At 56.5% G+C, this 26,954-nt stretch overlaps 1 protein-coding gene across 14 annotated transcripts in view; it reads right to left on the reverse strand.

Annotated features, from left to right (window-relative positions):
* Nucleotides 1-24,531, reverse strand: part of UNC93A (unc-93 homolog A (C. elegans)) — a 26,208-nt gene extending 1,677 nt beyond the window's left edge. The window contains exons 1-10 of one of the 14 annotated variants that reach the window (XM_012659288.1): nt 24,375-24,531; nt 23,390-23,447; nt 19,461-19,508; nt 19,010-19,146; nt 14,573-14,754; nt 13,453-13,682; nt 11,891-12,016; nt 7,542-7,756; nt 5,813-5,948; nt 4,484-4,615 (exon numbers count right to left, since the gene is read on the reverse strand). In XM_012659288.1, coding sequence (XP_012514742.1) covers nt 4,484-4,615; nt 5,813-5,948; nt 7,542-7,756; nt 11,891-12,016; nt 13,453-13,682; nt 14,573-14,754; nt 19,010-19,096 — 1,108 coding nt within the window. In that variant the 5' untranslated portion in view covers nt 19,097-19,146; nt 19,461-19,508; nt 23,390-23,447; nt 24,375-24,531. The other 13 variants (XM_012659283.1, XM_012659285.1, XM_012659290.1 and 10 more) reach the window with 13 other exon arrangements.
* Nucleotides 24,532-26,954: the final 2,423 nt, after the last annotated feature.

The raw sequence follows: 26,954 nt of genomic DNA on the forward strand, positions 1-26,954 counted from the left end.
TCGAGGAGTCACTGCTGCGTGAGACTTCCGTTCCTGTCCCAGAGCGAGACTTCGCCAAGCCGGGCGCCCGCGCCCAGGGACTCCCACCTGCGCCTCGACAGAGGGCGGACCTGATTAAACACAGCTGGAAGGACAACAGGAGACCCTCGGGGCTGCCTGCAGGTTTGGGGGAGAAATGACTGTGTGCTACGGGATGAATCATGCCCCCCAGATTCAGTGTCAAAGCCTCAGCCCCAGGATCCCAGAATGCGGCGCTGTTTGGAGACGCGGTCTTCACAGAAGGGACTGGGGTAAAGGAGGCTGGGCCGGGCCCTAGCCCAGCTGGGAGGCCTCGTCACGCGAGAGGGCAGCCAGGACGCAGACACACACACACATACACACACACGCGCGCACACACACACGCGCGCGCACACACACACGGGAAAGACCACGCAGGACTGGGGGGAACACGCCGTCTGCACCGAGGGGGCCTCAGGAGAAAGCTCCCTGCCGACTTCCAGCTCCAGAGCTGCGGGAAACAGGCGTCTGTTGTCCAAACTGCCCAGCCGGTGGCACTTGCTACAGCAGTCCGGACTGACGGAGACTTCCAGATGCCTCCCGTGCGCTGTGTGCTAACGCCTTTGACGCAGCGACGGGAGACTGCCCCAGGGCCACCTCCAGGACAGGCCGACAGCCAGGGAGGTGGACAGGTTGATCCAGAAGGCCCCTCCCAGCATCACATCCCGGTGCCACCAAGCCCAGGAAGGGCCCCCGTGTGGGGGCCCACTCCCCTGGTCCCTTCAAGCCCCGCCAGCCCCCGGGAGCTCCAGCCCCGCTGCTCTTGTTCCCTGCTTCCCGCCAGCCAGAACAGGCCGGGCGGGCTCTGCTCCTGCCTTTCCTTCTCCCACACCCGTGTCTCCCACCTCTCAAGGCAGAGGGGAGAAGGTGGCGGGGAAGAGGCCCCCCGGCTTCGGGGACCTGGGTCACTCCAGCCCCTTTCGGACCCTGGGCTGGGCGACACCCACTGCGTAGGCCAGGAAGGCCCGGGGGAGGTCCCCGGGCAGCCTGAGAGTGGGTGCTCCCCGCTGCCCCGTTCTAAAGAAACGGAGGGTGCACACAGTGGGCCTGGGGCTCAGCCTCTGGCGACAACAGGACACGCGTGCTGGGCGTGAGAGGGGTTCCCAACAGGCTGTGCTCCCACCGGAAATACCTTGTGACAAAGGCCCCGCAGGCCCTACCTGCTGGGCCGTGCAGTGTGGCCTCCCGCGGGTGACCCGGGGAAGGGCAGGCCCCTTTCCTTTCTCTTGCTCTGGAGATTTATCCACAGAATCGCCGGAGGGGTCAGGAGTTGGCGGTGGGAGCTCTGGTGCCGAGGAGGAAGAGGCCGTGGTCCCTCCCGGGCAAAGGGATGGTGTCCCTGAGAGGGCCCTGGGGCAGCAATGGGCAAAGGAGTATTTCTGGACCTGCCATTCTGTGTCTGCAGGCGCTGGTGTGTAAGGTTGCTATGGCAACCGCCCTGTCTCTCACGGGCTGTCAGAGTGAATAGACGGTGGAGTCGCGGCACAGATCTGCTGCCAAAGGCTGAGGAATTCCGGGGCCCCTGGGGAGCGCGGAGCGGTGATTCCAGAATCCCGCCCCAGGACGGAGGGCTCGGGCGGGTACGTCGCCCGACCTGCTCCTGAGCTGGCAAATTGCACTGGATCTTGCTCAGCGCCACCAATTAGGAAAGTATGCGGCCCACGTATCTTCTTAAAAGAAAGACACACATTCAGGGAAAATGGGGTTAGAAATCCCAGTCTGCTGTTCAAAAAAACAAAAACGAGTGAGAGCTATTCTTGAGATGTAGCCAAAGCTACACGAAATTTCCTTTTTTTTTTTTCTTTAACAGAGAATAGAGACCTCGCGGACGTGCCCTGCTGCACGGTGACAAACTGTGAGAGCGGGTGCCGCGGCCTGCAGGGATTCGGTGTGAAATGTCCCTCCTTGCTAGGGCGACAGGGAGTGTAGATTCCACAGGAAATTCTCAAATAGGTGGGAATATTTCCCCCAACAATTGTTTTGTCTTCGGCAAAAATTATTTCTACCTGTACTCATAGACAGAATTTCATTCCCTCAGCGAAGGGCCTCCTTGTTCAGGTCACTCACTGGACTTGACCTTCACGTTACTCATCGGACCCCAGGTAACTTTTCCGGCCATTCGGACGGGGCCTTGCCTGAGAGCATCTGCGCCCGTGTGCAGAGGGGAGAGTTCAGGCAATTATTTACACGTCTAAGCAGCAAGAAAACAAACACTTTTCACCGTGTTCGCTATAAAAATCAGGAGAATTATTGTACGAATATTATGGGGCTATTTACCCCAATCCTTTCCTTGACTTTTAATATGCAAACAGTTTAAAATCCCCGTGAGTTCAGAGGAGCCACTTTGCATTTTGCGCAGCGGGATGGCGCGTGCACGCTGATGTCCGTCTTCCCCGGGGGAAGCTGGAATAGATTCTCCCTGGTGCTCACTGGGTCCCTCCAGGTGGCCTGCCATGCCACTAATGCATAATTCTGACTGCCCAGAAAAGCCGGAGAGAGTGTCTGCGGACCTCCCCTGCCGGAAATCAGTGTGCGCCCTATCACGGCCTGGCCTACGGGTAGTTCCAACCTGTCCCCTCCAGGCTACGGACCTCGAGTGGAATGAGCCAGATCATGGCACTGTCACGGCGACACAGAACTTCACCAAGCCCTCCATGTTACTGAGGCAGGAGAAAAGACTGAGAAACACGACTCCCTAAGTCCAGCAGGGAAGGTTTGTTCGAAGGCAGTTTTTCAGCCGTCCTGTAGACGACACGAAAGGGCCTGGCCTGGAGCGTTTAGCCCGTGATCTGGGGTGACGCGGACTTTGCCGTCCTCAGGTGTGGGGAGAGCCAGGCCCAGCCCTGCACACAGGGGCCTGCAGCAGTTACTGCGCTGGTTTCGCCCAGTTTCCAATCCCGAGTGTCTCCTGGGTAAGGGCAGAACAGTGACATCCCTCTGGGAGGGAAGAGGGTCTTTTCCGAGCCACGTTCTCCTCCGAGAGGACCCTCGATCTATCTCATCAACGACCGCCAGACCCTCAGCTCCCGGGCCCTAAGTGGGGCCTGTTTCCACCCTAAGCCCCCATGCCTGCCATTTCGACACCACCCGAAACGCACACCCTCTGAACACCATCCACCGCGCACCAGCCCTGCCTCCTCCTCTCCCTAGCGACCCTCTGAAACCCGTTAGCTTGTCTCACTGCAGACAACAACCGGCCAACCCACAAACACCTCCCGCCGGCCACCCACGGTGCCTCCTCCCTGCCGATTCTGCCAGCGCCTCTCCCCATGAAGGAGAAGCTTCCCCTTTGTCCTGCAGGCTGCCGTCCTCCTGCGAGGTCCCCACAGACAGGGCAGCCCTCCTGCTGCGCCTTCAACCTTCCCTCTCTGGGTCCTCCCTCTCCGTCCCAGCCCTGAGCTGCAGTCAAAAGACAACAAAAGAGAAGCCTTGACAACCCCCACGCCCAGCCAGAGCCGCCCTGGCCACTCAACCAGATCCTCCGCTCGCCGGCTGCTCTCCTCCACCGAGTGTCAAGTCGCCAAGCCCCGTGTCCTGGGAGCGCCACCAGAGCGACCCACAGCCACTGACTGGCCACCCCTCAGTGGGAAAACGACTCCTTCCCAGGCACGCCAGCCCTGCCCAGCCCGCCCACAGGCACCCGGCCACCCTCTTACCCCCCAGCAGGCCACGGAACCCCAGGCCAGCCTCTTACACTCCAGAAAGTCCAGGGAACCCCAGGCCACCTCCTACACCAGCCACCTCCTGCATCAGCCACCTAGACAACAATCGCCAAGACTCGAAGGAGCGTGACTGTGGGACAAGCCTGTCCTGCCCTCCCCTGCCGCTCCCACCCAGGGGGTCCCCCACCCCCACACCCCCAGAAAACCCACCACTGCCCCCGAACCTCTGCGGCACCCGGCACAGATGCTGATCCAGCCGCCGTGACACTCCTTGCCGCCAGCGCTGACTTTCCCCACCCGACTGGGTGCTCCTGGCAGCGCTCAGCATCCGTCTATCCCAGCCCCAGGTGCACGGGGACTCGGTCCTGTGCTCAGAAAGGCCCTAATAGTGGCCAAAGTCAGGAGGGATTGTCATTGTAAGGAAAGAGCCTTTGCCCGGGCTGGAGGCCGCACCTCTACTTGAGCTGGGCAGTGTCCATCCTGAGGACACCATGTCACAAGGGAACTGGTGGGGGGCGGCGGGGGGTCCTTCCTTGCATCACGGATCCGAGTAAACGCTCAGAGCAAACACTTCACACCAGAGTGTGACTCCGAAGCCCTCCAGGCCACCCGTTACGTTCTGTCTCTCAACTCACCTCTCCTGGCTCGAGCATACCGCGTCTGACGGGGCTCCCCTGGCCCTGCTCAGCGCTCTGCGTGGGTGGCTGCACCAGGGAGGTGCCGAGGAGACCTGCAGAGGAGAGGGGCGTGTGGGGGACGCTCACCGTTGTTCTGCGTCTGCCAGACGGCATCCGCCACGCCCCACAGGCCGGGGAACACAAAGAACACAGCCAGCTGGTCAGGGTGAGGCGTCCACAGCAGGAGGGCGATCGAGCAGCAGAGCTGGGTGCCCGCACCTGCGTGCAGAGGGAGGAAGCCCGCGGCCGTGAGGGGCTGCGGTCCCCGGCTGAGGTGGCCGCAGCCTCAGAGAGGTCAGCAGAGCGGAGCCGGGGTCTTCCTCAACATGTGCTTCGTGCTTAAATAATGTTTCCCTACGATGCCCCCAAGTGGTCTCCTCGGGGGGGCCTCGGACACGTGTTTGTGAGCTGACAGGTGTGCACGTGACCAGCTGCAAGGCGACACTCTGCGCCTTGTCTCCATGTGGCCACCTGTGCTTCCAAACAGGGTACGGCCCCCAGGCAGATGTCTGTTCCCACCTGTGGCCCAGTGGGTCCTAACATTTGACCCCATGATTTCAGCAAACCCTGTGGCGTCTCTAGACTGGAGCAACAAGGACATTCCGTGACCTCCAGAGACTGCAGGAGCAGAAAGAGCAGGGTCTCTGGAGCCAGAAAAACGGGTCCACCCCACATTCCCCAAGGCTGTGTGATCTTGGCCGAGTCACTGCTCTTCTCTGGTCCTCAATTTCCTCGCCTGTAAAATGGGCACCGTCTGCTACACAGGGTGGTTGTGAAGATCGAATAGGCCACGTGCTAAGCGCTCGGCCCTTCACAGGCACCGGCAAGGCTCATTGTTTCTCTGCCTCTTGCGACACCTCCTCGGACCCGCCCTGCCTGGGACCTGGGGCGCTGTCTCCCTAATGCCCTGTTTCTCACGATTCACACCGTCTGCGTTTCTTCTCTTTCCTTCACTTCCGGGAAAAATGGAGAGTGCTATGTGTTTAGAGTGGAGTCCACCAGCTATGAAAAGCTCATCTTTACCCACTTTGTGAATAGACAATTGTGAACAAAGCTGCCACGACCCAAGCGTGGCCCTCCGGAGGCCCCCGCCTCCCCCAGGACCCGGGACAGGCTCAGGGTCCCTCCTTTTTGCCTCCACAAAACCCTGCACTGACCCCGCCTGCCCCCTGGTCGTGCTCCGCTGGGCCCCACATGGAGGAAGCACCGGCTGGCAGGAGTGCTCCGCTCCCCGTGCCGTGCGGTGCGTGCTGGGCGCAGAGCCTGCCCAGAGCCTGGGGCGGAGGAGAAATGCAACTCCCGTTGGTCTGTGGACCGGAGGAAGCCATGAACGGATGGGGGCTGTGCAGGGCTCTGTGATTTCAAAGCGGTTTCTCGGACCCCTCCCACCAGCACCAACACACATGCCTCACCCACCCAGCGCGTAGAGTGCGATCCTGCCTGTGTGCCGGGAGATCCTCCCGTAGAGCAGGGAGCACAGCGAGTTGGTGGCCGAGAAGCAGATCATCACGTAGCCGACAAACTGGATGCCCAGGGCGCAGGTGACGTAGGACTGGGGGAAGAAGACAGCGGGTCACACATGCTCTCGGCTCCTCTGGGGCCCGAGCTTAGGAAGCCGGACCGGCGGCTGCGGGTGCGCTAACGCGGCTCCCAGGGCAGAGAACGATGTCGCCGTTCGGGAGGAAATCCTCTCTGGGGCACAGACTGAACAGGAGCAGTTTGGACAGATGTCTGGACAAAGTTCCTCCCCGTACATCTCTAGCCACAAGCCGCGACACACGCGTTATGTCACGCGGAGGCTAATGTACGCTGGCTGTCCCCTAGTGCGACAGTCAGGAGAAGATGGAGAGAAACAGAGGGAAGCTCTGTGTCAGAGCCCAGGAGGTAGAAAAGCACCCCAGGCCCCTCGACCGTCACAGCGACCCGCTGGGCAGCCCGCATGGCCGGCTGTGCCCAGACGTCCTCTCACTGTCCCAGCGCCCTCCTGTCTCTGAGTGGAGCCAAGGACGGGCTCCGGAAGGGGGCTGGGGACCACCAGGCCTCACTGCAGCCAATCGCGGGGGCAGTGAAAAGTCCGACGGGGGGCACGTATCCAAAACACCAAGTGGACTTTTTTGTTATCTTGTTTTTTCTCTTTCGAGCCCCTGAGACTCTCCACCGAGGCCGCCCTAAGGGCAGCATTGCCAGGTAAATCCAGGACACCCCGCTAGGGCGGGACACACCTGCCCTACAGGGCGTCTGAGGTCCCCCCGAGATTCAGGGTGACTGTGCTGCGTTTTTATCTCGCTAAGGTGGCAGCCCTGACTGGGCGGGAGTCGCGGTGGGGGCCGGGGAGGGTCTCCATTCGGGAGGGTGCACCTCGGAGGGCAGGCGCAGGGCACAGGCAGACGCCCAGGCCAAGCCCCTGCGTGCCCCGTCTCCTGTCCAGCACGTGTGGGGGGCGAGGACCTCGGCTCTCATCTACTGCGGGGTGGGCTTTTAGAACAAAGCCGCACTGCGGGGCACCTTCCAAGCATGGAGAGCCTCCTCAGAATAGGACAGCACCCTGGCAGGCAAACCGGGGCGACAGAGGCCGCTGCAGGGAGCTGGGTGGAGCTCTGATTGTGCCGACTCTGGAGCCAGACTGCCACTGTGTGCCCAGCGTCCTGTGCCGCTCCGGTCAGCCCCCGCAGGGGCCTCCCCTTACACACGGAGTGGCCGGGCAGTGCTCACCTGGGGAGAAGGGGGTTGGAGGGGACAGGAAGACAGCACCCGCGTGGCCGCACTGCTTTCTTGTAGGGCCCAGTTTGAAAACCGGAGCGGTAAGGAACGTCTATGCTATTCATGGATTTTGTGCCCTTCCCTCGTGAGCTCTAAAGCAAGGGCGTAGGGAGATCCTGGAGCTGAGTCACCAACAGCCGCCCGTCTGACAGCTCTGCCCTCTTTCCCCCCCGGGAGACTCGTATCAAGCAAGGAGTGTCCCCTGAGATAAGGAGTCCCAGCTCCCGTGAGCTGGTTACTTGGATGCTACACATTGAGCCGTAAACTCTTCCCACCAGCTGGGCTGGGAGGGTGGCCGGAGAATCCGCCGCCCCTGTAGGCGCAGACACGGGCACGGCAGTGACGCCATGCGTCGCGTGAGCACGTGGCTCTTGCTCTGTCCTACCCTGGTGTACTCGCCGGAGAGGAAGCCCTGCTGCAGGCCGCTGTACAATGGCAGCAGCGTCAGGAGGCGCAGGCGCTTATCTCTGAACAGCTTGAAGGTTGACAGCAACGTGGACCAAAAAGGCGTTGATTTCTTCTCTCCTCCACCTTCTCGCTGAGTGTCTTCTATGTTTTCGAGAAACACAGCTATCAGCAGGATGGCCAGCACCCCGCTCCCTGAGAGGAAGGCAGAGACAGCTGCGTCAGCACCCACAGCCCAGGCCCGGAATTACCCAGGAAGGCGTAGCTACGTGCCACCTGGAAGCTGTTTGCAACACGTGTTCCGTCAGACGTCGGTTAGCCGAGTGCATTTCTGTCTCCTCCACTGGACTCTAACCTTGTCGATGCTGCGGTTCTGGTCTCTAGCACGGTGCCCGACGCACGCCAGCGCTCAGCGTGCCTGCTCCATCTGGATGAACATTTCACGGGGGCACACTCGCAACCTCTGATCTGGAGGTGGCTCTACAGGGGCCTGAGTGCTGGTGGCAGCTCACTGTCCCTCCCTGAGGACAGAGGTCTGCTGTGCGTGCTAACCTTCCAGCCTCTGATTTCCAGGACGGTGCTGGACTCTGTTCCCCGGGTCTGACATGTACCAGAACTTTGATCTTTAAGGACACGTTACAAGGCCTTCATCAATTCCCAAATTCAAGAATGACAAAGAATATATATAAATTTCCCTCGGAATCATTAAAAAACCCCTCTCAATGTATCCTTTTCAAAGCAGTAATAACTCTTTGAATATGAGAGTTAAGTCATAGATCGGACACTCTCCTCTCCGAAAAGAAGCGAGGTTGTGACTAGAGGCCACACCTGAGCAGAGCAGCCTGGAGAGAGCCCTGGGGCTCAGCAGAGAAGACGCGGAAGGTCCTAAGCACAGGAGAAAGAGGCGAGCGGCGCTCTGCGGTCCACGTCCACCGCGCTCCGCCGCAGTCCCGAGCATGGAGAGCGCCTCTGCCCACACGAACTGAGACGGGCCAGCCCGGCGACCTGGAGACCCTGCGAGGGCCTTGCACCAGGCAGGGGACTCCTGCTGGGTCACACACCCCCCTAAGACCTAAGTGGCTGCAGTTTGGTGCCATTGTGAGAGTACAGCTGCCACTGGAGCGCGCCCTGCCCTGGAAACCCCAGCCCCCATAGCTCCACATTTCAGGGCCCCCCTGGCATGCCCCAGCATCCACCTGGAAGGTACAGTGCTGGCTGGCCCCAGAGGTGCTGCGGGGTCCCCAGCACTCTAGCCACAAGGAGTACTACTTCCCAGGAAAAGGACGGTGTGGCACACCAGGAAGGGGACCGGACCCCGGGGACAAGGGAAACAGAGTGCATGCTTCCTTGAGCCCGAGAGCTCCTGTCTGGGGCTGTGAGATGCAACTCGGCCTCCCAGAGCGGCAGGGACTTGCACTCGGAGAGTGGAATCCCTCCCCGACACACCGCCACAGCCACAGAGGCTGCTGCCGCCCCAGGGACTGGCGAGCAAGCCAGGGGACTGCCTGCCTGGGGCTGTGAGCAGCAGCGGTGCCCCCACCGGTGGCCCTGCCTCCGTGTTCGGCTTGCGACCAGAAGGCGCAGTCCCTCCCCGACTCTGCACTGTGTTTCCTCTCTCTGCGCTGTGGCCACTGCTGCTGCTGAGAGTGGGCAAGCCCGAGAGCTGCGTGTCTGGGGCAGTGGGTGGCGATGTCGCCGTGCCCCCACAGGCAACAAGGTCTCTGTGCTTGGTCCTATGCACAGCAGGCAGGATCTGTCCCCGTCTTCACAATGCTGCACTCACTGCTGCAGCCAGGAACCCACGCAAGTGCTGCCCAGAACCTGGGCGCTCCCTGTCTGTGGCTGTGGGTGCCAACCCCACCCACGCCAGGGGTGGCCTCTGTGCTCTAGTGCACGTCCTGAGCACAGGCCCCCCCCACCACCACCACTGTGGCCACTGCTACTGCAGGAGAAAGGGTGCCTGCTCTCTGGAGCCTGGGAACTGCCTGCAGGGCACCGCTGACAGCAGCCAGCCCAAACCAGCAGCAGGACTTCCGTGCTCCAACGTGAGCCACCGCCATCATCCGTACACCAGCATCCCAGGGGCCCAAGAACACGTCGTCTACTTACCTGGTACGACACTGCCACTACTGGCACCTGAGCAAGCACTTGGAGGCCGGAGAATCGGCTAGCCTGGGCCCACTAATGCCGGTGCCATCATACGCTATCCTGGGCCCAAGAACAGGCATGTGCAGCCCTTCACTGCCACCACTGGAGCTTGAAGACTGGCACACCTGGCATCCCTGTCCCCAGCAAAACGTCACCAGAATCTCCTCTGATAACTGCACCCTAAGCCACTGAAAAAAATCACAGATACCACCGATGCCGTTGCAGCTGAAGAAATCATAGGGAAACTACACCAGTGCAGGTGCCTGGAATCAAAGCCAAACGGTCCTGCCCACCCAGCACCACTGACATGTCTTCCAGAAAATGTTCTCCCTGTGAAATCAAATTCAAAAAATTGGAAGAAGCAACTGTTGCACCAGATGCATAAATATCAATGTGAGGGCACAGGAGACATTAAAAAGCAAGGACATGTGACACCAAAGAACTCAATAATTCAACAACAGATTCCGATGAAAAGAAATTCAGAAAAGACTGAAAAAAGAATTCAAAATTTCAATACTAAATAAGCTCAGTGAGATACAAAAGAATTCCAAAAATCAATACAAAGAAATTAGAAAAACAATTCAAGATATGAATGAGAAACTTACCAAAGTGATAGATACCACACACACACACACACACACACACACACACACACACAAATGAAACAAATTCTGAAACTGAAGAGTTCACTGAATGAAACACAAAATACACTCAAAAGCTTCAACAATGGGCTAGATATAGCAGAAGAAAGAATCTCAGATCTTGAAGAGAGGTCTTTTAAAATAACTCAGACAGACAAAAATAAAGAAAAAAGAATAAAAAAGAATCAACAAAGCCTTTGTGATATATCAGACACCATAAAATGCCCAAATATATGAATTATCAGTATCCCAGAGGGCAAAGAGAGCAAAAAGGTTTTGAAAACCTCTTTAATGAAGTAGTAGGTACAAACGTCCCAAGTCTAGCAAAAGCTTTAGGCATTCAGATACAGGAGGCCCAGGGATCCCCAAACAGATACAGTGCAAAAAGGTATTCCCCGTGGCGTATTATAGTCAAACTGTCTAGAATTAGAGAAAAAGACAATTCTAAAAGCATCAAGAGAAGAGCATCTAGTCACCCATAAAGGAACTCCCATCAGACTAACAGTGGACTTCTCGGCAGAAACCCTAAAGGCCAAAAGAGAATGGAATGATATATTCAAAGTGCTGAAAGGAAAAAAAAACCTTCCAGCCAAGGATACTATAAGTAGCAAAATCATCCTTCATAAATGAAGGAGAAATAAAGTTTTCCCAAAGAAGTGGATGCTAAGGGAATTCAGCCCCACTAGACCAGCCCTGTAAGAAATGGTCAAGGGAGGCCGGAACCTGGAAACAAAAGATGACAGTTGCCATCGTGAAAGCACAAGAAAGTCTGAAATTCAGTGGCAAGGCAAACACGATTGCAGAAGAGAAAAGACTCGGATGGCACCGCTACAGAGACCACCAAACCGTGAGTACACCGGATAAGCCAGAGAGGAAGGAACAAAGAACGTACTGACGGGGGCAGCATTTCCCACGTCAGTAATGACCTTGAGTGTAAACGGACTAAACTCTCCACTTAAAAGCATAACGGCAGAACAGGTAAAAAGTAAGATCCAACGATATGTTGTCTACAAGGAACACACTTTACTTGTAAAGACACATATATAACAGGATGAAAGTTAAGAGATGGAAAAAGATATTCCATGCAAATGGAAACCACAAGTGAGCAGTAGTAGTGATACTTGTATTAGATAGAAACAAACTTTAAGTCAAAAACAATAAAAAAAAAAAAAAAGGCAAAAGAGGTCGTCGTAGAATGATAAAGGAATCAATCTGGCAAGAGGACATAACAATTTCAAATATGCATGTACCCAGTTCTGGAGCACCCAGATTCACAAAGCTGATATTCCTAGACCTGGCTGCTGTGTTAGATGCAGAAGTACAACGATCCCATCACCGCAGGACGTGCCGTTAGACAGCACCGGTCCACTGCATTTGATCTTTTTAAGGAAAATACCTGCATGTGATCCAGTCCAACACATTTTTCAAGGATTTTTCAGATGAAGGAATTTTACGCTGTAGGAGATGGTCTCTGTCAACACAGGAAGGAGGTTTGGTTTTGCTTTGCTCAGGACTAGGCGCTGGGTCGTGGAGCACGTACCGGTGTAGATGCCCAGCAGGGTGTAGACCAGCTCCGGGGAGGGGCGCTGGGTGCTGTTGCTGGGTGTGGTGGCCATCAGGCAGTCCCTGGCCCCGCAGGATGCGAGCTGCTCCTCCGGGATGGCGTCTGTGAATTCATGGCAAACAGGCGATATGAGAAGACAGGTGCTAATAATCGGACAGGAATGAGGAATGAACGAGCCAGCGGAAAGGAGGGTGGACACTCCACGTCAGGGTGGAATGACCAGGGTCTCTAAACACATTTACCCCAAGGCACGTGTCTGTAGACTTGACTTTAAGATGCTTCAGCTGGGAGGCAGAGAATCGTATCAGTGTTATGCAGAGATTCAGAGAAGAACAAACATGGATTAAATGTTGGTTATTTGTTATATTACTTTCCCGACATAACTAAAATTTCTCAACTCCTCAAAATTAGTCAAAAAGAAGAAAGCACATCAAATTGAGTGTCAAGAATACTGGGTTCTCTTTCACTGTAACCGGTTCCATGACTCTGGGAGGTGATTTCATAGCTCCCTGGTCTGTTCGAAGAATAAAATGCGAACTACGGAAGACTCCCCGTCAGCAGGCACTGGGGAGTATTCAGTGTCTGCTGTCTTGACAACACGACTCTCATACACACAACTTCCCGTCTCCTGGGCTGGCGAGGGAGCAGTGCCAGGGACCGGCCGTCAGGGGGTCAGGGGCGTGGAACGGCGGAGAAGCCCCTCGAGGCCCTCAAAGTGCCTTCCACGTCCTGGCAAGCATCAGCACTCCCTGTCACCCCACCCTCGCGGTCACGACGCAGACCGAAGCTTCGTCGCCGTTTCGCGCGTCATGGCTGAGACGCTCTAGCCCGGTGGCTCCCCTTCTCCAGGTGCATGTAGCAAGGACGACGCCGTATGAGAAAGAGGGAGGCGGCCTTGGCTACCACGTTTCCCAAGGGTGGGTTTTACAGGGATCGCAGGCGGAGAGCCTGATCCCACTCGGGAGGGTCAGTGCTTTCTGCCCCGTGGGGAAAAGTTTCCAGTAAGACTGAAGCGATTTCTTTCCTCTGCCTTTGGTTTAAATCCTCAACATGGGCACTGAAACAGAGACACGCTTGAAAGCGTGTCTGGCAGGGTCGGGTGGAGACGGTGAATGAAGGCATCAGCCCGTCCACTGTTCACAGGAGTCAAGGGGAAAGGATCCAACACGCAACACTTGGAAAACTGGGCAGTGGATGTCAGGTTGGTAGGAAAGTAAATCAGGCAAACCCATTGGTAGACAGTCTAAAAGGGTAGCTGTGACTCCACGAACCCAAATTCCTCCGGCAGTTCCCCCACAGGCCCTTCCCTGGGGCTCCCCTGCCCCTTGGAGGACACGGACCTTAAGACCCACGTGACTGCCCAGTGGCAAGCAGGACCTGGTGACAGGGCCACGGGCAGGTCGCGGATCACTGTGTGGGGCCTGCTCACCTGCCCACGTGACGGGACGGAGACAGGTGCGCCAGTGGAACCAGCGACCCCTCCGCAGCCAGCGCTAGACCCTGCTCCACTTTGGAGCAATTGCCGCCGGCCCTTTTACCTTTACTGGGGGTCTGGCCAAAGACCAGAGAGGAGATCAGGTTGCCCCACACGCCGGACGACTGGAATATGAGAAAGAAGATGCCGAAGTACTGGTTGACCACGTCTTTGCCGAGCTTCCCCGCCTTCTCTGCGTGCGCGTTGCCCACGATCGTGAGGTACGTGCACTGGGCAGACCACAGGGGGGCCGCCCCGAGCCCCAGCAGTATGGACGTGGGGATCAAAGTGTACCTGTGGGACGAGAGGCAAACACGTGGCACCTGCGTCCCCTGTCCCTCCTCCGTGTGGCTGGGAGAAGGAAACCGCGTGCCTGGCCTGCCGCAGGCGTCACTGTGCGCTGACGGGTTGGACCGGTGGATTCCCCGTCAGGTTCTGATGAGTGAGTGAACGCAGGGCCATTTCTGGTCCAGGGTCATTTGTGAGAGTGAAGTTCAAGGTCAGCGGAGTTTTTTATTTGGATGCAACTGCAAAGCTCGCGCTAAGCAGCACAGAGAAGGTGGGCGGTTTCTAGGTATTTCTAACAGCTTCACATTAAGAGGTGATTGATCATTGGATGGGCTCAGCCCTCTCAACAGGGGGTCATGTGAAAACTCGAGCTATAAGAAAGGAAGGATGCAGCATCGTAAACAGCACGTCCTGGGTCAGTCCAGAGGTGCTTGGTGGAAGTGTTCCTGGGGACAAGGCAGGCAGCCCGAGGCCCCGGGGCTTGGTCTCTGCACAGCTGTCTCAGCCGGGAGCAGGTGGACCTCAGACAGGGTCCCTGTGTCCAGCCGGGCCGCGCCCGCCTGCTAAGGATGGGCTGAGGGTACAGGGTTTGGTCCAGTGGTTGCATCCTGGCTGTCTCTGTGAGACTCACCCCGGTGTCCACGTTAGATTCTCCCTGTCGTTACTGGGGCCAGAGACGTTCCCTGGTGCAGAGAGGGAAGCGGAGGCCCAGGGCGGATCCCAGGAAGAGCCCGGGATAGGGACTGGGCAGGAAAGGTGGGGCCAGCAGGGGCCAGAGGCGTCCTGGTGGGAACAGGAAGAAACCACCATGTGGTCCCGCTGGGAAGTGGGGGGTTGGGGGCCGCAGAGCATGTTTTGAGAGAGACGCGGGGACGGTACCGAGGGCCCGGCCGTACCAGCTGGCGGAGAAGTTGCCCAGGGAGAAGGCCACGTAGCCACACATGGGGATGGCGACGGCCCACTTGCAGCCCAGGCTCCGGATGAGCAGCGGCGGCAGGAACATGGAGGACAGCAGCACCGCGCCGTACAGCGCGCTGAGCGCCGTCACGCCCAGGCCTTCCTCGCTGTACAGGCTGCTCTGTGGGGACAAAACTGGCCGTCAGGAGGGACCGGGCGCTGTGTGTCCCCTGGGCCTGCCGGCACCAGGCCTCACTGCCCCAGCTGGTGGGAGGAGGCCGCAGGCAAAACCCGGTTACAGCGAGTCGGCGCTCCGGACACCAGGCGGGGGACGGTGCCTGTGCTGGGCCGGGGCGGCCGCTGGGAGGCCGCGTGCTCTGTGGACACCTGCCTGCGGCTCAGCTGAGGTGTCACAGGCCGGCAGGGAACCGGCTGGCACAGGGCATCGCAAGGGCGGCACTGGGGCCTGACAGTGGCAGAAAACTCAGCAAAATCGTTTCTTCCTTTTATTTCATGTGTAAGAGGGAAAGACGAAGAGGAGGAAGCTGAGAGAGGAAGGGGTCTGCCCCCCACTTCCGTGTGCTTCCCCCATGTGCAGCTGGCTAGCCCCTCCCCTGGACACCGCTGCCGGACCCCAGAGGGAGAGTGGCTCAGGTGGGGTCTCTTACCCCGGAGGCCAGATCCCCCTTCCCAGGTAGTCGCCGTTTAGTGCCAGCAACGGGCCAGACACAGAAACAAGAGCTTCCAGCTCGGGCGCCACCCTGTCACGGCTGAGAGACGTGTCATTAGACCCCTAGGAACGGTGACGGAGATGTCACCTGGTGAGAGGGAGAGCAGGACCTTGGCCCAGATCTGATGAGCCGAAAGCCAATTATCTTGGTGCCTGGTGCTCAGTCTGCAGGGTCGCCCTAACATGGTACCGCGGACTGGACGGTCACGCAGGCAGCAGGACTCCTTTCCTCCGTGTGCCAGAGTCCAGGAGAGCAAGACCAAGGGGCCAGGGTCGGTTCACTTTGGAGCCTCCCTCCTGGGCTTGCAGACGGCCTCACGTGGTCTTCGTCTGTGGTCTGTGTCCTAATCTCTCCTCGTAAGGACACCAGTCGCCCGGGATCGGGACCACCTTAAGGGCCTGTTCTAACTCCATCACCTCTGTCCAGGCCCCAACTCCACACGCAGTCACGGCCGAGGTCCTGGGGGTTACGGTTTCTACATATGCAACTTGGGGGGACAGAACCCAACCCCTAACACTACTAAAATTCCTTGCTACTTGGTCTTCCCAACCACAAGACAGAGTGTCTTGTAGCAAGAGAGCCGCACCATGTTTCTGGCTTCCACCTTCTAGAACAGCCCTCCGTCCATCATTCCCTGTCCACTAGCGAGTCCAGACACCCGGACTGATGGCTCACGCAGCGCCACCCACCCCAGCTCCCTCTTCTTCCCCCTTCACCCCTGCCCCTCAGCACGCCGGGTGCAGCCTCATCCTCTCCCTCCAAACCGCACCCATCTTCCAACACAGGAGAAGGTCCCTCAGCCCTCCCCGAATGCCACTGTGCCCGGAGGTCTCCTCTTTGATCTTGCTTAGAATTTCTCTGGACCAGCAACTCGACCTCTGCCCATCTCCCCATCACCCCAACTGGGTTGCAATCGCTTTGAGGGCAGGGAAACACTACTTTTTAAAATCTCTCCCAGTGCCTTGTCCAAAGCAGGTGCTTAATAATATTTCTTGGTGGTTAATTAAAACCAATTAAAAGCAAGAATGGCTAGTCCCATAGAAATTCTGAAATCGGGTTGGAAGATGGAAACTGAACGTTATCCTCTGAAGTGGGGGTTATCTGGAAATTTCTATTTATAGCTCAAGTTGTCAGGAGTATAGAGAGTTGGTTCAGCCCAAGCCTTTGTTTTCCTAATATTTTGCATTAAATACTCATGAGCATCAAATACTTTAATGAGCTTGCTGCCTCTGCGTGTGTTGACGGAAACGCAGCATTTCCCTGCGTCGGAAAGTCTTCACCACCCGCAGCGCCGCCGCGGACCGGCAGAGTGCATTTGCCGTGTACAGTGGAACTCGATCGCAAACCACGGAGAAGGAAGACAGATCCCAATATCCACAGTAGGAACAAAATTTTAAAAGCAAATGTCCTTTTCTATGTGCATGACCACATCCAAACACCTGTGTCTGCATGTGTTAGGAGAGCCAGCCTGCAAAACACACGCATGGAATAAGCACATGTGTGCACTGAACTTCCTAAGACCTCCTGGTGCGAACCATCACATCATTCCTTCCGCTCATTCGACAGGACGGCCATGAAGCCCGTGCCACTAGAGGCTCAGTGATACGGGGGAAATTACAACCGAGGCTACCCCCAAGGAGCTGAGGGCGTCAGTGAAAGGCTGTCTGGCGGGACTGGAGGCCGCTGAGAGGGAGGGACAGAGGTGGGAGGTGCAGGTGAGGGAGAGGGTGTCCTCCAGGGAGCGTGTTGGAGCCAGAGACAGTGCGGAACACTCGGCGGCCTCTGCCCCAGCAGCCAAGCACTTCTGGCAAGATGTGGCTTTGGGGTCTGCCAGAGCTAGGCCGTGGGGGCCCGCGCCCTCCTGGGGACCTGGGTGGGCTCTCCAAGATCACGGGAGCCCTGAGAGCTTTCAGCAGGTCAAGGAGCAGGAATGAGTTCTTCATTCACCAAACATTCGTGGAGAACCTTCTGTGTGTCCAACACTGCCCGAGGCGTGGGGCATGTGGTGACCGACTCGCTGACGTGGTCCTTGCAGCCCGGAATGCACAGCCCACGGCTGCCGGTGGAGAGTGAGCAGGCGCGTGCCGTAACGAGCGGCCCCGACACCAGAAGTGCGCAGACGTCCAGACCTCGGCTCCAGGGCGCGGGCAGGGAGAAGGGGGCGACCTCTGAGCTGAGACCACCTGATGAGTAGGAGGCCCCCAGCAGAGGTTGAGGGAGGGAGCTGCTGCAGGGGGTGCTGTGAATGAGTGTCCTGGGGTCCTGGCAGGCACAATTTGTCTGTACCCTGGAATCCTGCCAGCACCACCGAGAGAAGGGACACTGGCAGCCTCTGAGACCCTCCTGCCCTCCTTTTCCCTCCGGTCTCCAAGTCGAGAGGCCAACGTGCAGTCGGTCGGCCGGGCGGTGCCAGCTCCACAGGCTGCTTCCTGAGAACTCTGACCTCCCCACTGCCAGCCCCGGCCCCGCCAGCAGGACCCCTAAAGGGGGTCATTTAGCAAGCTTCCTAAAGGGAAGCGTCCTGGCTGGTCGTGCCCTGGAGCAGCTCTCCTTCCAGAAAGCACACGCCAACTACATTCAACATAACAACAGAACGGGCGCCACACACGCCAACGCAGCCTGGGGAGGCACGGACTCCAGGAGTCGTGAACTGTCGTGGCAAGAAAGGAGGTGCCTCCCCTGCCAGCTGACTGTGAGGGTCACCATGGCTGTCACTTCATCCCCTGGGAGCCTAATCAGAAACAGGACCGAACCGAGTCCTGCCAAAGGAAACACGCACTTGAGAACTCAGGGCTGCGTGTGACCCTCCTTGCCAGCCTCCGCGTCCAAAGCCTTTGCACACAGTGAGAACAGAACTCCTGGGTGTGCTTCTCTGGTTCAGTACCGTGCACACAGTAGGAGCCTAATTCTTGTTCTTGATTGACAAATCATGCAAGACCATATCAACTTGTCATCAGAAGCTCTAAAGCTGTTTTGTATGTGACAGCCCCAAGCCCCAATGCACGGCCTTGGGTGACAAATGTGCCCAGGGGGACGATGACAGCTTGATTTCCTGGCCAATCCCTGGAATTCCCTGGAGGTTCTACTCCCAGTTAAAGGTCAGACTTGCAAGTAACTACCTCGGGAAAATATGTCAAATCCACTTCTAGGCACACATGTGCTGCAGCCCTTCAGAGAATGCTGTTAGGTTTTCACGTGGGCTCAGAGACCCGAGGAGGAAAACATACCGCAAAGTTTAAAATATACAGAGACGATTTTGTCAAAGTTCATGGTTTTGTTTCAGGCAGCCTTGGAATCTATGAGGTCCAGTGAAATTTGATAAATTCACATTGCTGCCCCTGACCACGAAGGCAAGGGCGTGGAACCGTAGAATTCACAACGATTCTTCTTGTGTCTCTTTCCGACCACCCAAAGGCAAAGAGTGTCTCATCAAATCACTGTCCCAAGACCCTTGCTCTCCTCGTCCGAGAGCCACACACGCTACCCTGTTGCGTGACCTCTGGGGGCGGGAGTGGGGACAGTAGTGTAGGATGATTGCACACACAAACCGCTGCTTGTTTTAGAGGAGCTTTCGGGGGGCGAGGAGGAAATGCTGGGTTCGGCGGACGTACAGAAATTCCATTTCATTGCCGTCTGTGACCACGAGGATCCTCGGAGGCCGAGAGACGCTCCGAAGTCGAGACAGCGTGATGTCTGCGCACTCACCTGCAGGCTCTGCAGACCTCCGTAGGCTGTGAAGAGGAGCAGGAACCCAGAGGACAACACGAGGACGTTCCTCAGACTCCTTTCCATCGTGCCCCTCCCCGTGCCGACCGCCAGCGGACGCGCAAATTTGTTGCTCCCTAAAAGAAGCCAGTTGGTGCACATGAGAAATAGTCTGTCCCTGGAAGTCCCATGCTCCCTGTCCCTTGAGCTGGACGTGTTAGTCATTAAGGCTGCTGCTAGTTAGCGAGCTTGGCTGTCGCTGGCCCAGGAGGCGCGGGGAGGGCTGTTACTCATTCACCTGCTCTGTGTCCGCTGTAGCCCCCTCCTTAGGGGCAAAAGATGAAGATGGACCAGCTGGTCTGTAATTCTACTTTTTCCTGTTAATCTCTAGCAGACATGGCCCTCATGGTAAAATATAACTTGTATATTTTATATGCACGTATCATGGTACCTTCCACATTAAGAGAAATCGTCAGCGGTGCAGAGTGTAGACTTCAGTCTTAAAGAACAAAGCATAAACGCCAACGTCAAGATACACGGTCCAACTTCTGAAAAAGAGCTAACGTGATTATAAGATCCTGGGCCAAAGTCTCAGTATTGCAAAGACGATATGGTTTTATAACACTACAATAATTTAAAAAAAACCTTGAGTACAGCACTTTACAACATGCAAACCACTTTTATGTGCATCATTTCATGTTAACTGCAACAATCCTACGATAATTGTCATTACCAATCTGAGACCCGTTACAAGGCATGACACTGAACTGCAGAAAATCGAAGTGATTTTAGTGCTTTAGGTCTATATCGATGTCATCCAGTGCAGTAGCCACGAGCCACATGTGCCTGTGGAGTACTGGAAACGAGGCTGGGGTATCTGAGCAGCCGAATCATAATTGCATCTCATTTTAGCTAATTAAAATGAAAGTTTAAATGGGCACAAGTGGCTCGTGGCTACTGGGTTGGATAGGGCAGCTCTAGAGCTTTAAACAACTTACCCCAAACTCACAGCTAATAAGCAAGAAAAATCACCTTTTATTCCAGTGTTAGTATAACTCGATGCTTGCAGGTTGAGTCCAAAGCTCTGTGAAGTCGACCCTTTCTGTCTAGCTTGGACCTGGAAGGCAAACCCTGCAGCTCTGGCCACCCCCACGCGCCCAGGACGGCGCCGTCCCCTTCGGGCTGCACGGCCAGTGGTAAGTGGGACAAAGTTCTTGACGCTTAACTGATTCCAGTGGAAAGTTTTATGACAATGATATTTTGTGTATTGACTGAACACGGATTATCATGTTTATGCAGACACAAGAACAACACAGTCTCGCAAAATGTATTAGCCATGCGCGTGCTGCGGCCAGCAGCCACGGAAACAGAGGAGCTCTGCAGGTTCACGTCCTAGCCCTGTGACTTCTTATCTGGGTGGTCTCAGGGGTCACGTTACTCCCTGAACCTCAGTTTCCTCTCAAAAAAGGAGCACTGCGAAAGTTCAAGAGGCTAATAATTCTGGAAGCCTCTGGAACCCCTGACACATAGTAATCACCAATAAATGTTAATTAGCCCGGGTGACACTTATGCCAGTTGGAGCAATATCTAAAGAAATACACCTAGCAGAACATGGATATTTTCCGCACTGACCTTGTTACCAATCAATAAACTTTGACTTCTGTTTTATACTGACACTTTGCTTGACTTCCGTCTGGCCTGTTGCCACCCACACGTGACTTGCATTTAGAAGAGCTTCTCCATGTTTTCTTCCTCTGTCTGCTGTTCTCTCTCCCTTGGTTGCTACACTTTCCAGAACCGACCGCTAGGACTTGCTAACCGGCTCTAGGACATTTTCCAGCCTGTATGTCTCAAGGCGCTTCACGCTGTGCACAGATCGACCTCAGAGGTCTGTGTCATTTGTCCCAGCCGCCCCCGCCCTGTCCCTCCAGCTGCCCCACTTGTACCGGGAATTAAGTTCTCGGATCATCGCTCTGACCGCGCCTGCCGACTCCCTCTCAGCCCCTCCCTTCACCTAAGTTAAGAGAGATTTTTAGAACTGAATGGTGTATGTTACCATCTGCCTTTGCTCTCTAGCGGAATGGAACTCTTCTGAGAGAGATGGTCTGCCGGCACCACCACGGCTCCTGTGACCAGCACAGGTCTCAGGTACGGCGGCCACGACGTGGCTTCCTCATGAGCAGAGGGAAGCTCCCATCCTGCCCAGGCTCCCGACTCACACGTTCCCACAGACGTGTGGCTGGACCGGGAAAGGGCGTGGCAAACTCTGCAAACCCAAGCTGGCCGGGCTCTCGGCGCTGGCACCGGTCATTAGCCCTGTGTCCCCGGGAGCCGTGAACCGGGCCGGGGGAACCTCCCGCAGGCTGGAGAGACGTGGGCATGCGTGATGCAAAGGTACCAGTAGTCATTGCACCTCTTAAAACAGCATCTAAACTGTATCAGCCTGAGCAAAAAAGATTATTTTATAGATCTGCTCGAATCTAATGGTCACTTACTGGAAGGGGAAATGAAAGCTACGGCGTCTGATAGGAGCTGAAAGAATGAATGTTCTGGAGACCCCAGGACGTTGTACGACCCCAGGGGCTTTACCAGCCACTAGGTGCCACTGTTTTGCTACTGAGCTCGCCCACGGCTCCGCGGTTTTGAGTGTGACAGAATCATGTTTTCAATCAGTAAACTTCCTGCTGAGAAGTTAAAGATGGCTTTTAACTTAAGGGAAGTCTAATCAACGGTTTGCTCTTTTAATAAATTAGTATCAATTTTTTTGACATTTAAATCTGGAATCTTTAATAAAAGCAGCACCAAATAAATTCAAATGTGCCTTATTCGTTAGGTAGGTTTTTATCTACATAAAGATGAAAAATGTGTATATAAAAGTAGAACAAATTGTCCGCTTTAGGAATTCTCACGCTTTGGAAATAAAAGCGCCTGGTGCTCTGTGCGTGTGCGTGTGTGTGTGTTTAAAGCAAGAACAGTTTGTATTAGCACAGCGACGGCTTGAGAAAGTGTTTTCTGTCAGCAAACATTCCAAAGCACCCAAAATCTCGGAACTCGCTGACGACCCTGACGACCCTGCTGGACCCTGGCTAGAGAGACCCCCAGAGTTGAGGGGGGCGCACTGGCACTGGGTCTTCCTCTGCTGAGGCAACGCCAGGGCGCCCCAGGAAAGGCTCTGTGTCGCTGATTTCCGTGGCTCACCAGCGAGGGCCGAGCACGCCGTGCGCCAGCTCAGCGGAACACACTTTCATCCTCACGCGGTTTCTGGGCCGTCCAGAAACCAAGTCGTCCTTGACCTCCTGGGACTCTGGGTCTGTCTTTCCCTCAGGGGTCCTCAGCACACACCTGGGACTACCCAGCCCAGACCAATGGGGTCTGCACGGCCCCTGACCAGCGGCACCGACCGGGGTGAGGCTCCTCACCCCACACCGGGGGGGAGGGACACCAGCAGGCCTGTGGCTTACACTGCTTCCATCCCCGGTCAGTGTGGCAACGCTGTGAGCCTGGCACGGGCTGCCTGCTCTCATGGAGCGCTCGTGTGTGCATGGACACACATGCACATGGACACACACACATGCACACGCACACACATGCACACGCACACACATGCACACACGCACCTTTTGTTTTCTTAATGCACAGTTCCTTTTCCCTTTCCAGTGAGCCTCCTGCTGCCTTAGATATAGAACCTACTTTCCTAATCCTTCCGCAACGGTTTTGGGCTCTGCCCCCTGCCAGATAGCATCACAGCTACGGGAGCTACCACACTGAGGAAGGGGCCAGGGGTCCCCGTTCTCAAAGAGGCTAAATTCCGGTGGAGGAAACAGATAACAAACAACTAGGCAAATAGAGAACTCAGATTAATTCGACAGTGGTGAGTGCTGGACCCAAAATAACGCAGTCACGAGACAGAGAGTGTGGGGCACACACGTGGCCCGCCACCCGCACCAGGGTGGCAGAATGAATAGCACCCGACGGCCAGCAGAGCAGCCGGCCCCACAGACGTCCACCGAGACAGATTTTCCTCCACAGAAACCGAAAGCCCCGCTCTCCAGCACAGCCCAGGAAATGAGAGTGGCGCTTTCGACTGAGTCAGACCCAGCCGAGCGCTGAGTAGCAGAGGACGCCGGGGGTGCGATCTGGGTGGCTGAGGGCCAAGGATGCATCTGTCCCCGGGGCCTGTGTGAGGGGCAGGACGTGGGGATTACGCCGGAGCTTCCCAGGTATTTTGTCTGTGCAGACAAAGCCACGGAGATGTTAAACCGCACTGGCAAATCTCCAAAGACAATTTTGCACCTTTGCTCCCATAACACACAAACATCCACAAAATGTGAACTTTGTCCCCAAACTATTAACAGATGATGCCGTCCGTGTCAACTTTACCTAGTTTATGGTCTCCTCCGCTCCGGCCGCTGTCGTCGTCGAACCTGGCGTCTCAAATCTGAAAGAACGTCAGAGGGAGAGGCTGACACATCTTCCTGGCTCCCGGCCGCTGGGAGCGGGACCGGCTCTCCTCGGCGGTGCCCTGCGACGCCGTTGCACAACACGCATGTTTGCTCCCGTGGGGGGCCGGGCCAGTCTGGGAAGTGGGTCTCGGCAGACTCAGTGCTGGAAACTACGCAGCTCTTCGGGAACGGTCTGCTGGCGCGTGGCGGACAGACAGACTGGGAAGTACCTGATACGATTCAGTGAGAGCACTTTATAGAGACCAGGATTGAAAATCACTGCTTTTTTTAAAAAGTAAAATTATATGAGCCCATTTTTATGGCAAATCCCTTACATATGTGTATGTATATAGGAATATAAATGGATACGTGTGTGTGTGTACACGCACACACACAACGCACAGTAGACTCACTGTGCACCCGCTCGCATTAACTCTTCTCTGGACAATAGCATTTGGGGAGGGAAGGGCATATGTACCCTTTTATTGGATGCACCTATATATTATTTCTGTATCTCTTGGAGGAGCATCTAATTTTAAAGGGAATAAAATATTTTGAAGGAAAATATACATTTAAAAAGAGAATTTCTTACAAAGAACTCTAAAAATTAAACTAAAACACCAATTTATTTCTGGGCACCTATTTTCAAGGTTAACCTGTTTCCCCCTGGGCTGCTCTTGGGCACTCGGCCACCAGTGGTCTCTACAGGTCTGGCGTCAGAGGCTGTGCGGGCGCCGCTGACACCACCCTGGTCCTGCGCTTCCCCACCGAGCTTTGCGTCCACGCCTGCCGGGCCCTCTCTGGAGCCAACAGCTGCCAGCGCGGTGCCCGTGGGCACAGGGCTGTGAACCTAGGTGTTCAATCAATCAACCCCTCGGGCTGCAGCTTGCTGCCCACCGGCCGGCCAGCTCCTTTGGCCTGACCTGTTGATGGAGAGCCGGGAAGAAGCAAGAGGTGTGGTTGGGACACCGGATGAGCCCTGCAGACAGCGACGGCGTCGCTTCAGCAAACGCTTCCCGAGTTCTACACACTAGACACAGGGGATACATGTGACCAGCAAGCCCGGGCCCCTCCCCTCGGCCCAGGGCACAGCTCCGGAACTGCTCTCAGCGGCAGCCAGCGGGACTGGACACAGTGCTCTGTCCCAGGTCATTAGCCGCCCTCCCTGGGGCAGGTGGCCACACACCTGTTCATCCCTCTTAACCCGCCCCCGTGCTACGGTGCCACCTGGCAGGGCCTCAAGGCCAGGAGGGCACGGCGGGGAGCAGGGTTGACGCTGGCTCAGCTGGGGAGAAAGTGAAGCTGATGACGTGTCTGAGAACTGGGAAGGATTGTGACTCACAAGGGTGGGTGAGGGTTCTGTGTTCGCAGCGCGGTGCCTCCCGGAGGAGTCTGCCCTTGGGGGTCTGGGGTTGGCCGGCTGCGAGCTTGCGTCCAGCCCTCCCAGGTGAGGAGCCCAGGCAGCTCTGTAGCGAGACCTCTGAATGTCCCCGAACGGCCTCGGCTTGGCCACGCACCCAACTGTGTCAATCGGCCTCCGAGTCCCAGACAGCCGTGGGTCTGCGCCCTGAACACGGACGGGGCCCTTCACAGGAAAATGGGCCATGCGCGGTGCCACCAGCAGAATTGTGCTTTTCCTTTCCAAGTAATCCCCAGCGTGCTATGTTTATCTTACCCAGTGCGTCTAGCTAAGGATGTGGTGTAGAGCTGTGTGTCCAGGGCCCCGAAGCTGGCACACACAGCTGCTCGGCTGGACGGCGCGTGCTCTGCGCCGTGAAAGCTCAAGGAAACAAGGGCTTAGAGAAGAGGACAGTGGTTCCAGCCTCGCCCCCTTGAGCCTTCTCTCATCTGTCCTCGCGCCCTCCCGGCCCAGTGTGTTGTTTGTGAACAGGTTCTTCCCAATGCCTTCACACCGCGTTCCCTTTATTCTTCGCAAGCTGAGTGTCTGGCTCATTCACGCATCGTCCGTGAGCTGAACGCCCACGGCGTGTCCTTCACTGTGCTCGACACTCGCTGGAGCTCACACAGCACGTATCCTTGTGGTCCACAAAGCAAATGTCACATACAGTCAAAACACAAATATGTGGAAGACTGTTTGCTGCACGGCAGTGCAATGTCTGTACGTCGTTTGAAAAGTCCTGCGTGACCCGGCGAAGCCTCTCCCGTCACTAGCGTTTGGACGAAGGCCGAGCTTTGCTCCGGGGCTGCCCCGGGCCGACAGGCAGGCACTGGCGAGAGGTTTCACCCTGCACTTTGTACTCAGTTCACTTTGCATTCAGCAGGCGTCTGCTGGCTTTCCTAGAATGTGCATATTCTGCCAAAATAAGAGAAACCTGACTCAGTATTCGTAGCCCCAGAAGGGATTTAATGTTCTTCGAGATTCTGTCTCTACGAAATGATTTGCTGAAGTGTCCTCATGCCTGAGGAGTCAATGTATCTCCGGAAAGTTCGCAAACTACCATCTTCCCACGTCTTCAGTTGTTACCGATGCTGCTCTTTGGAAGGGCTTCTTGTGACCACTCTCAGCACCGGGGCAGTTATAATTCTCTCTGTGTTCCCCAGCGTCTTGTGCCCATCAGACCCGCAACTCAAGGGTGAAAACTGAGGGGCGTGTGTCCGCGTTGGCCTTTCCAGCCGCGGGGCAGTGCGGGGTGGGGAGTGAGCGCGTCTCGGGCCGGTGCGCCAGCTCCTCATGTCCAGGTACCGCCTCGCCCCTCACGTCCGTCCACGGGAGCCACACTTCTGCCTCATGTTCCAGAAGGAAGAAAATCTGGGGTCACCCACTGTCCCTGGATGTGTGCTGTGAAATACACGGATTTGCACTGACAGTGTGGCCCCACCTGAGCCCGTGCGCCAAGAAAGCAGCTCTAGATGTAGCTCCCCGTTCCAAACTCTCCCCTGCCCCGTCTGCTCCAGGAGTGGGCTCCCCACAAAGGCCACCTCCCTACAACACCCAGGAGAGGCCCCCGCTGCACCGCGCACACTTTCTCTCAATGACCCCCATGTGGGTGGGTGACCCCTCGTTTACCCGCCAGCCCTGCCCTGTCTCGTGGTGGACCACACGAGACGAGAACTGCCAGGCTCCCGGAACCACGGACGCAGAGTGAAACCTTTCCCCATCAGCAGACAGACTGAGACTCGCCCAACCGTAAAACGCCCCGGCTCTGAGCCGCCTCGTCTGACGCGTGTCTACTCGGCCCTCGGACGTCTGTGGCAAAGCGCCCAGCCGGGACCCGCCAGCGCCCGGCAGCGCTGCTGCGGTGGAACCCATCTGCCGAGCTGGCGTCACACACGCGTTTACATACGAACCGGGACATCACACACGCATTTCCATGGGAACCGTAAGAAAGACTGTGACGTCTCCAGTCCTCTTCCTCGGGAGACAAGAGGGGCGGCCGTCTGACCAGGAGTTAGGTTGTTTCTCCCCAGGAGCACGTTTTAAGACTTTCTCTAATTGAGAAACAAAAATGCTTATCTCTGAGGGGAATGCAAAGGGCTGAGCC

Source organism: Propithecus coquereli, unplaced genomic scaffold (assembly GCF_000956105.1).
Source record: "Propithecus coquereli isolate 6110/MARCELLA unplaced genomic scaffold, Pcoq_1.0 Scaffold601, whole genome shotgun sequence".
Lineage (NCBI taxonomy): Eukaryota > Metazoa > Chordata > Mammalia > Primates > Indriidae > Propithecus > Propithecus coquereli.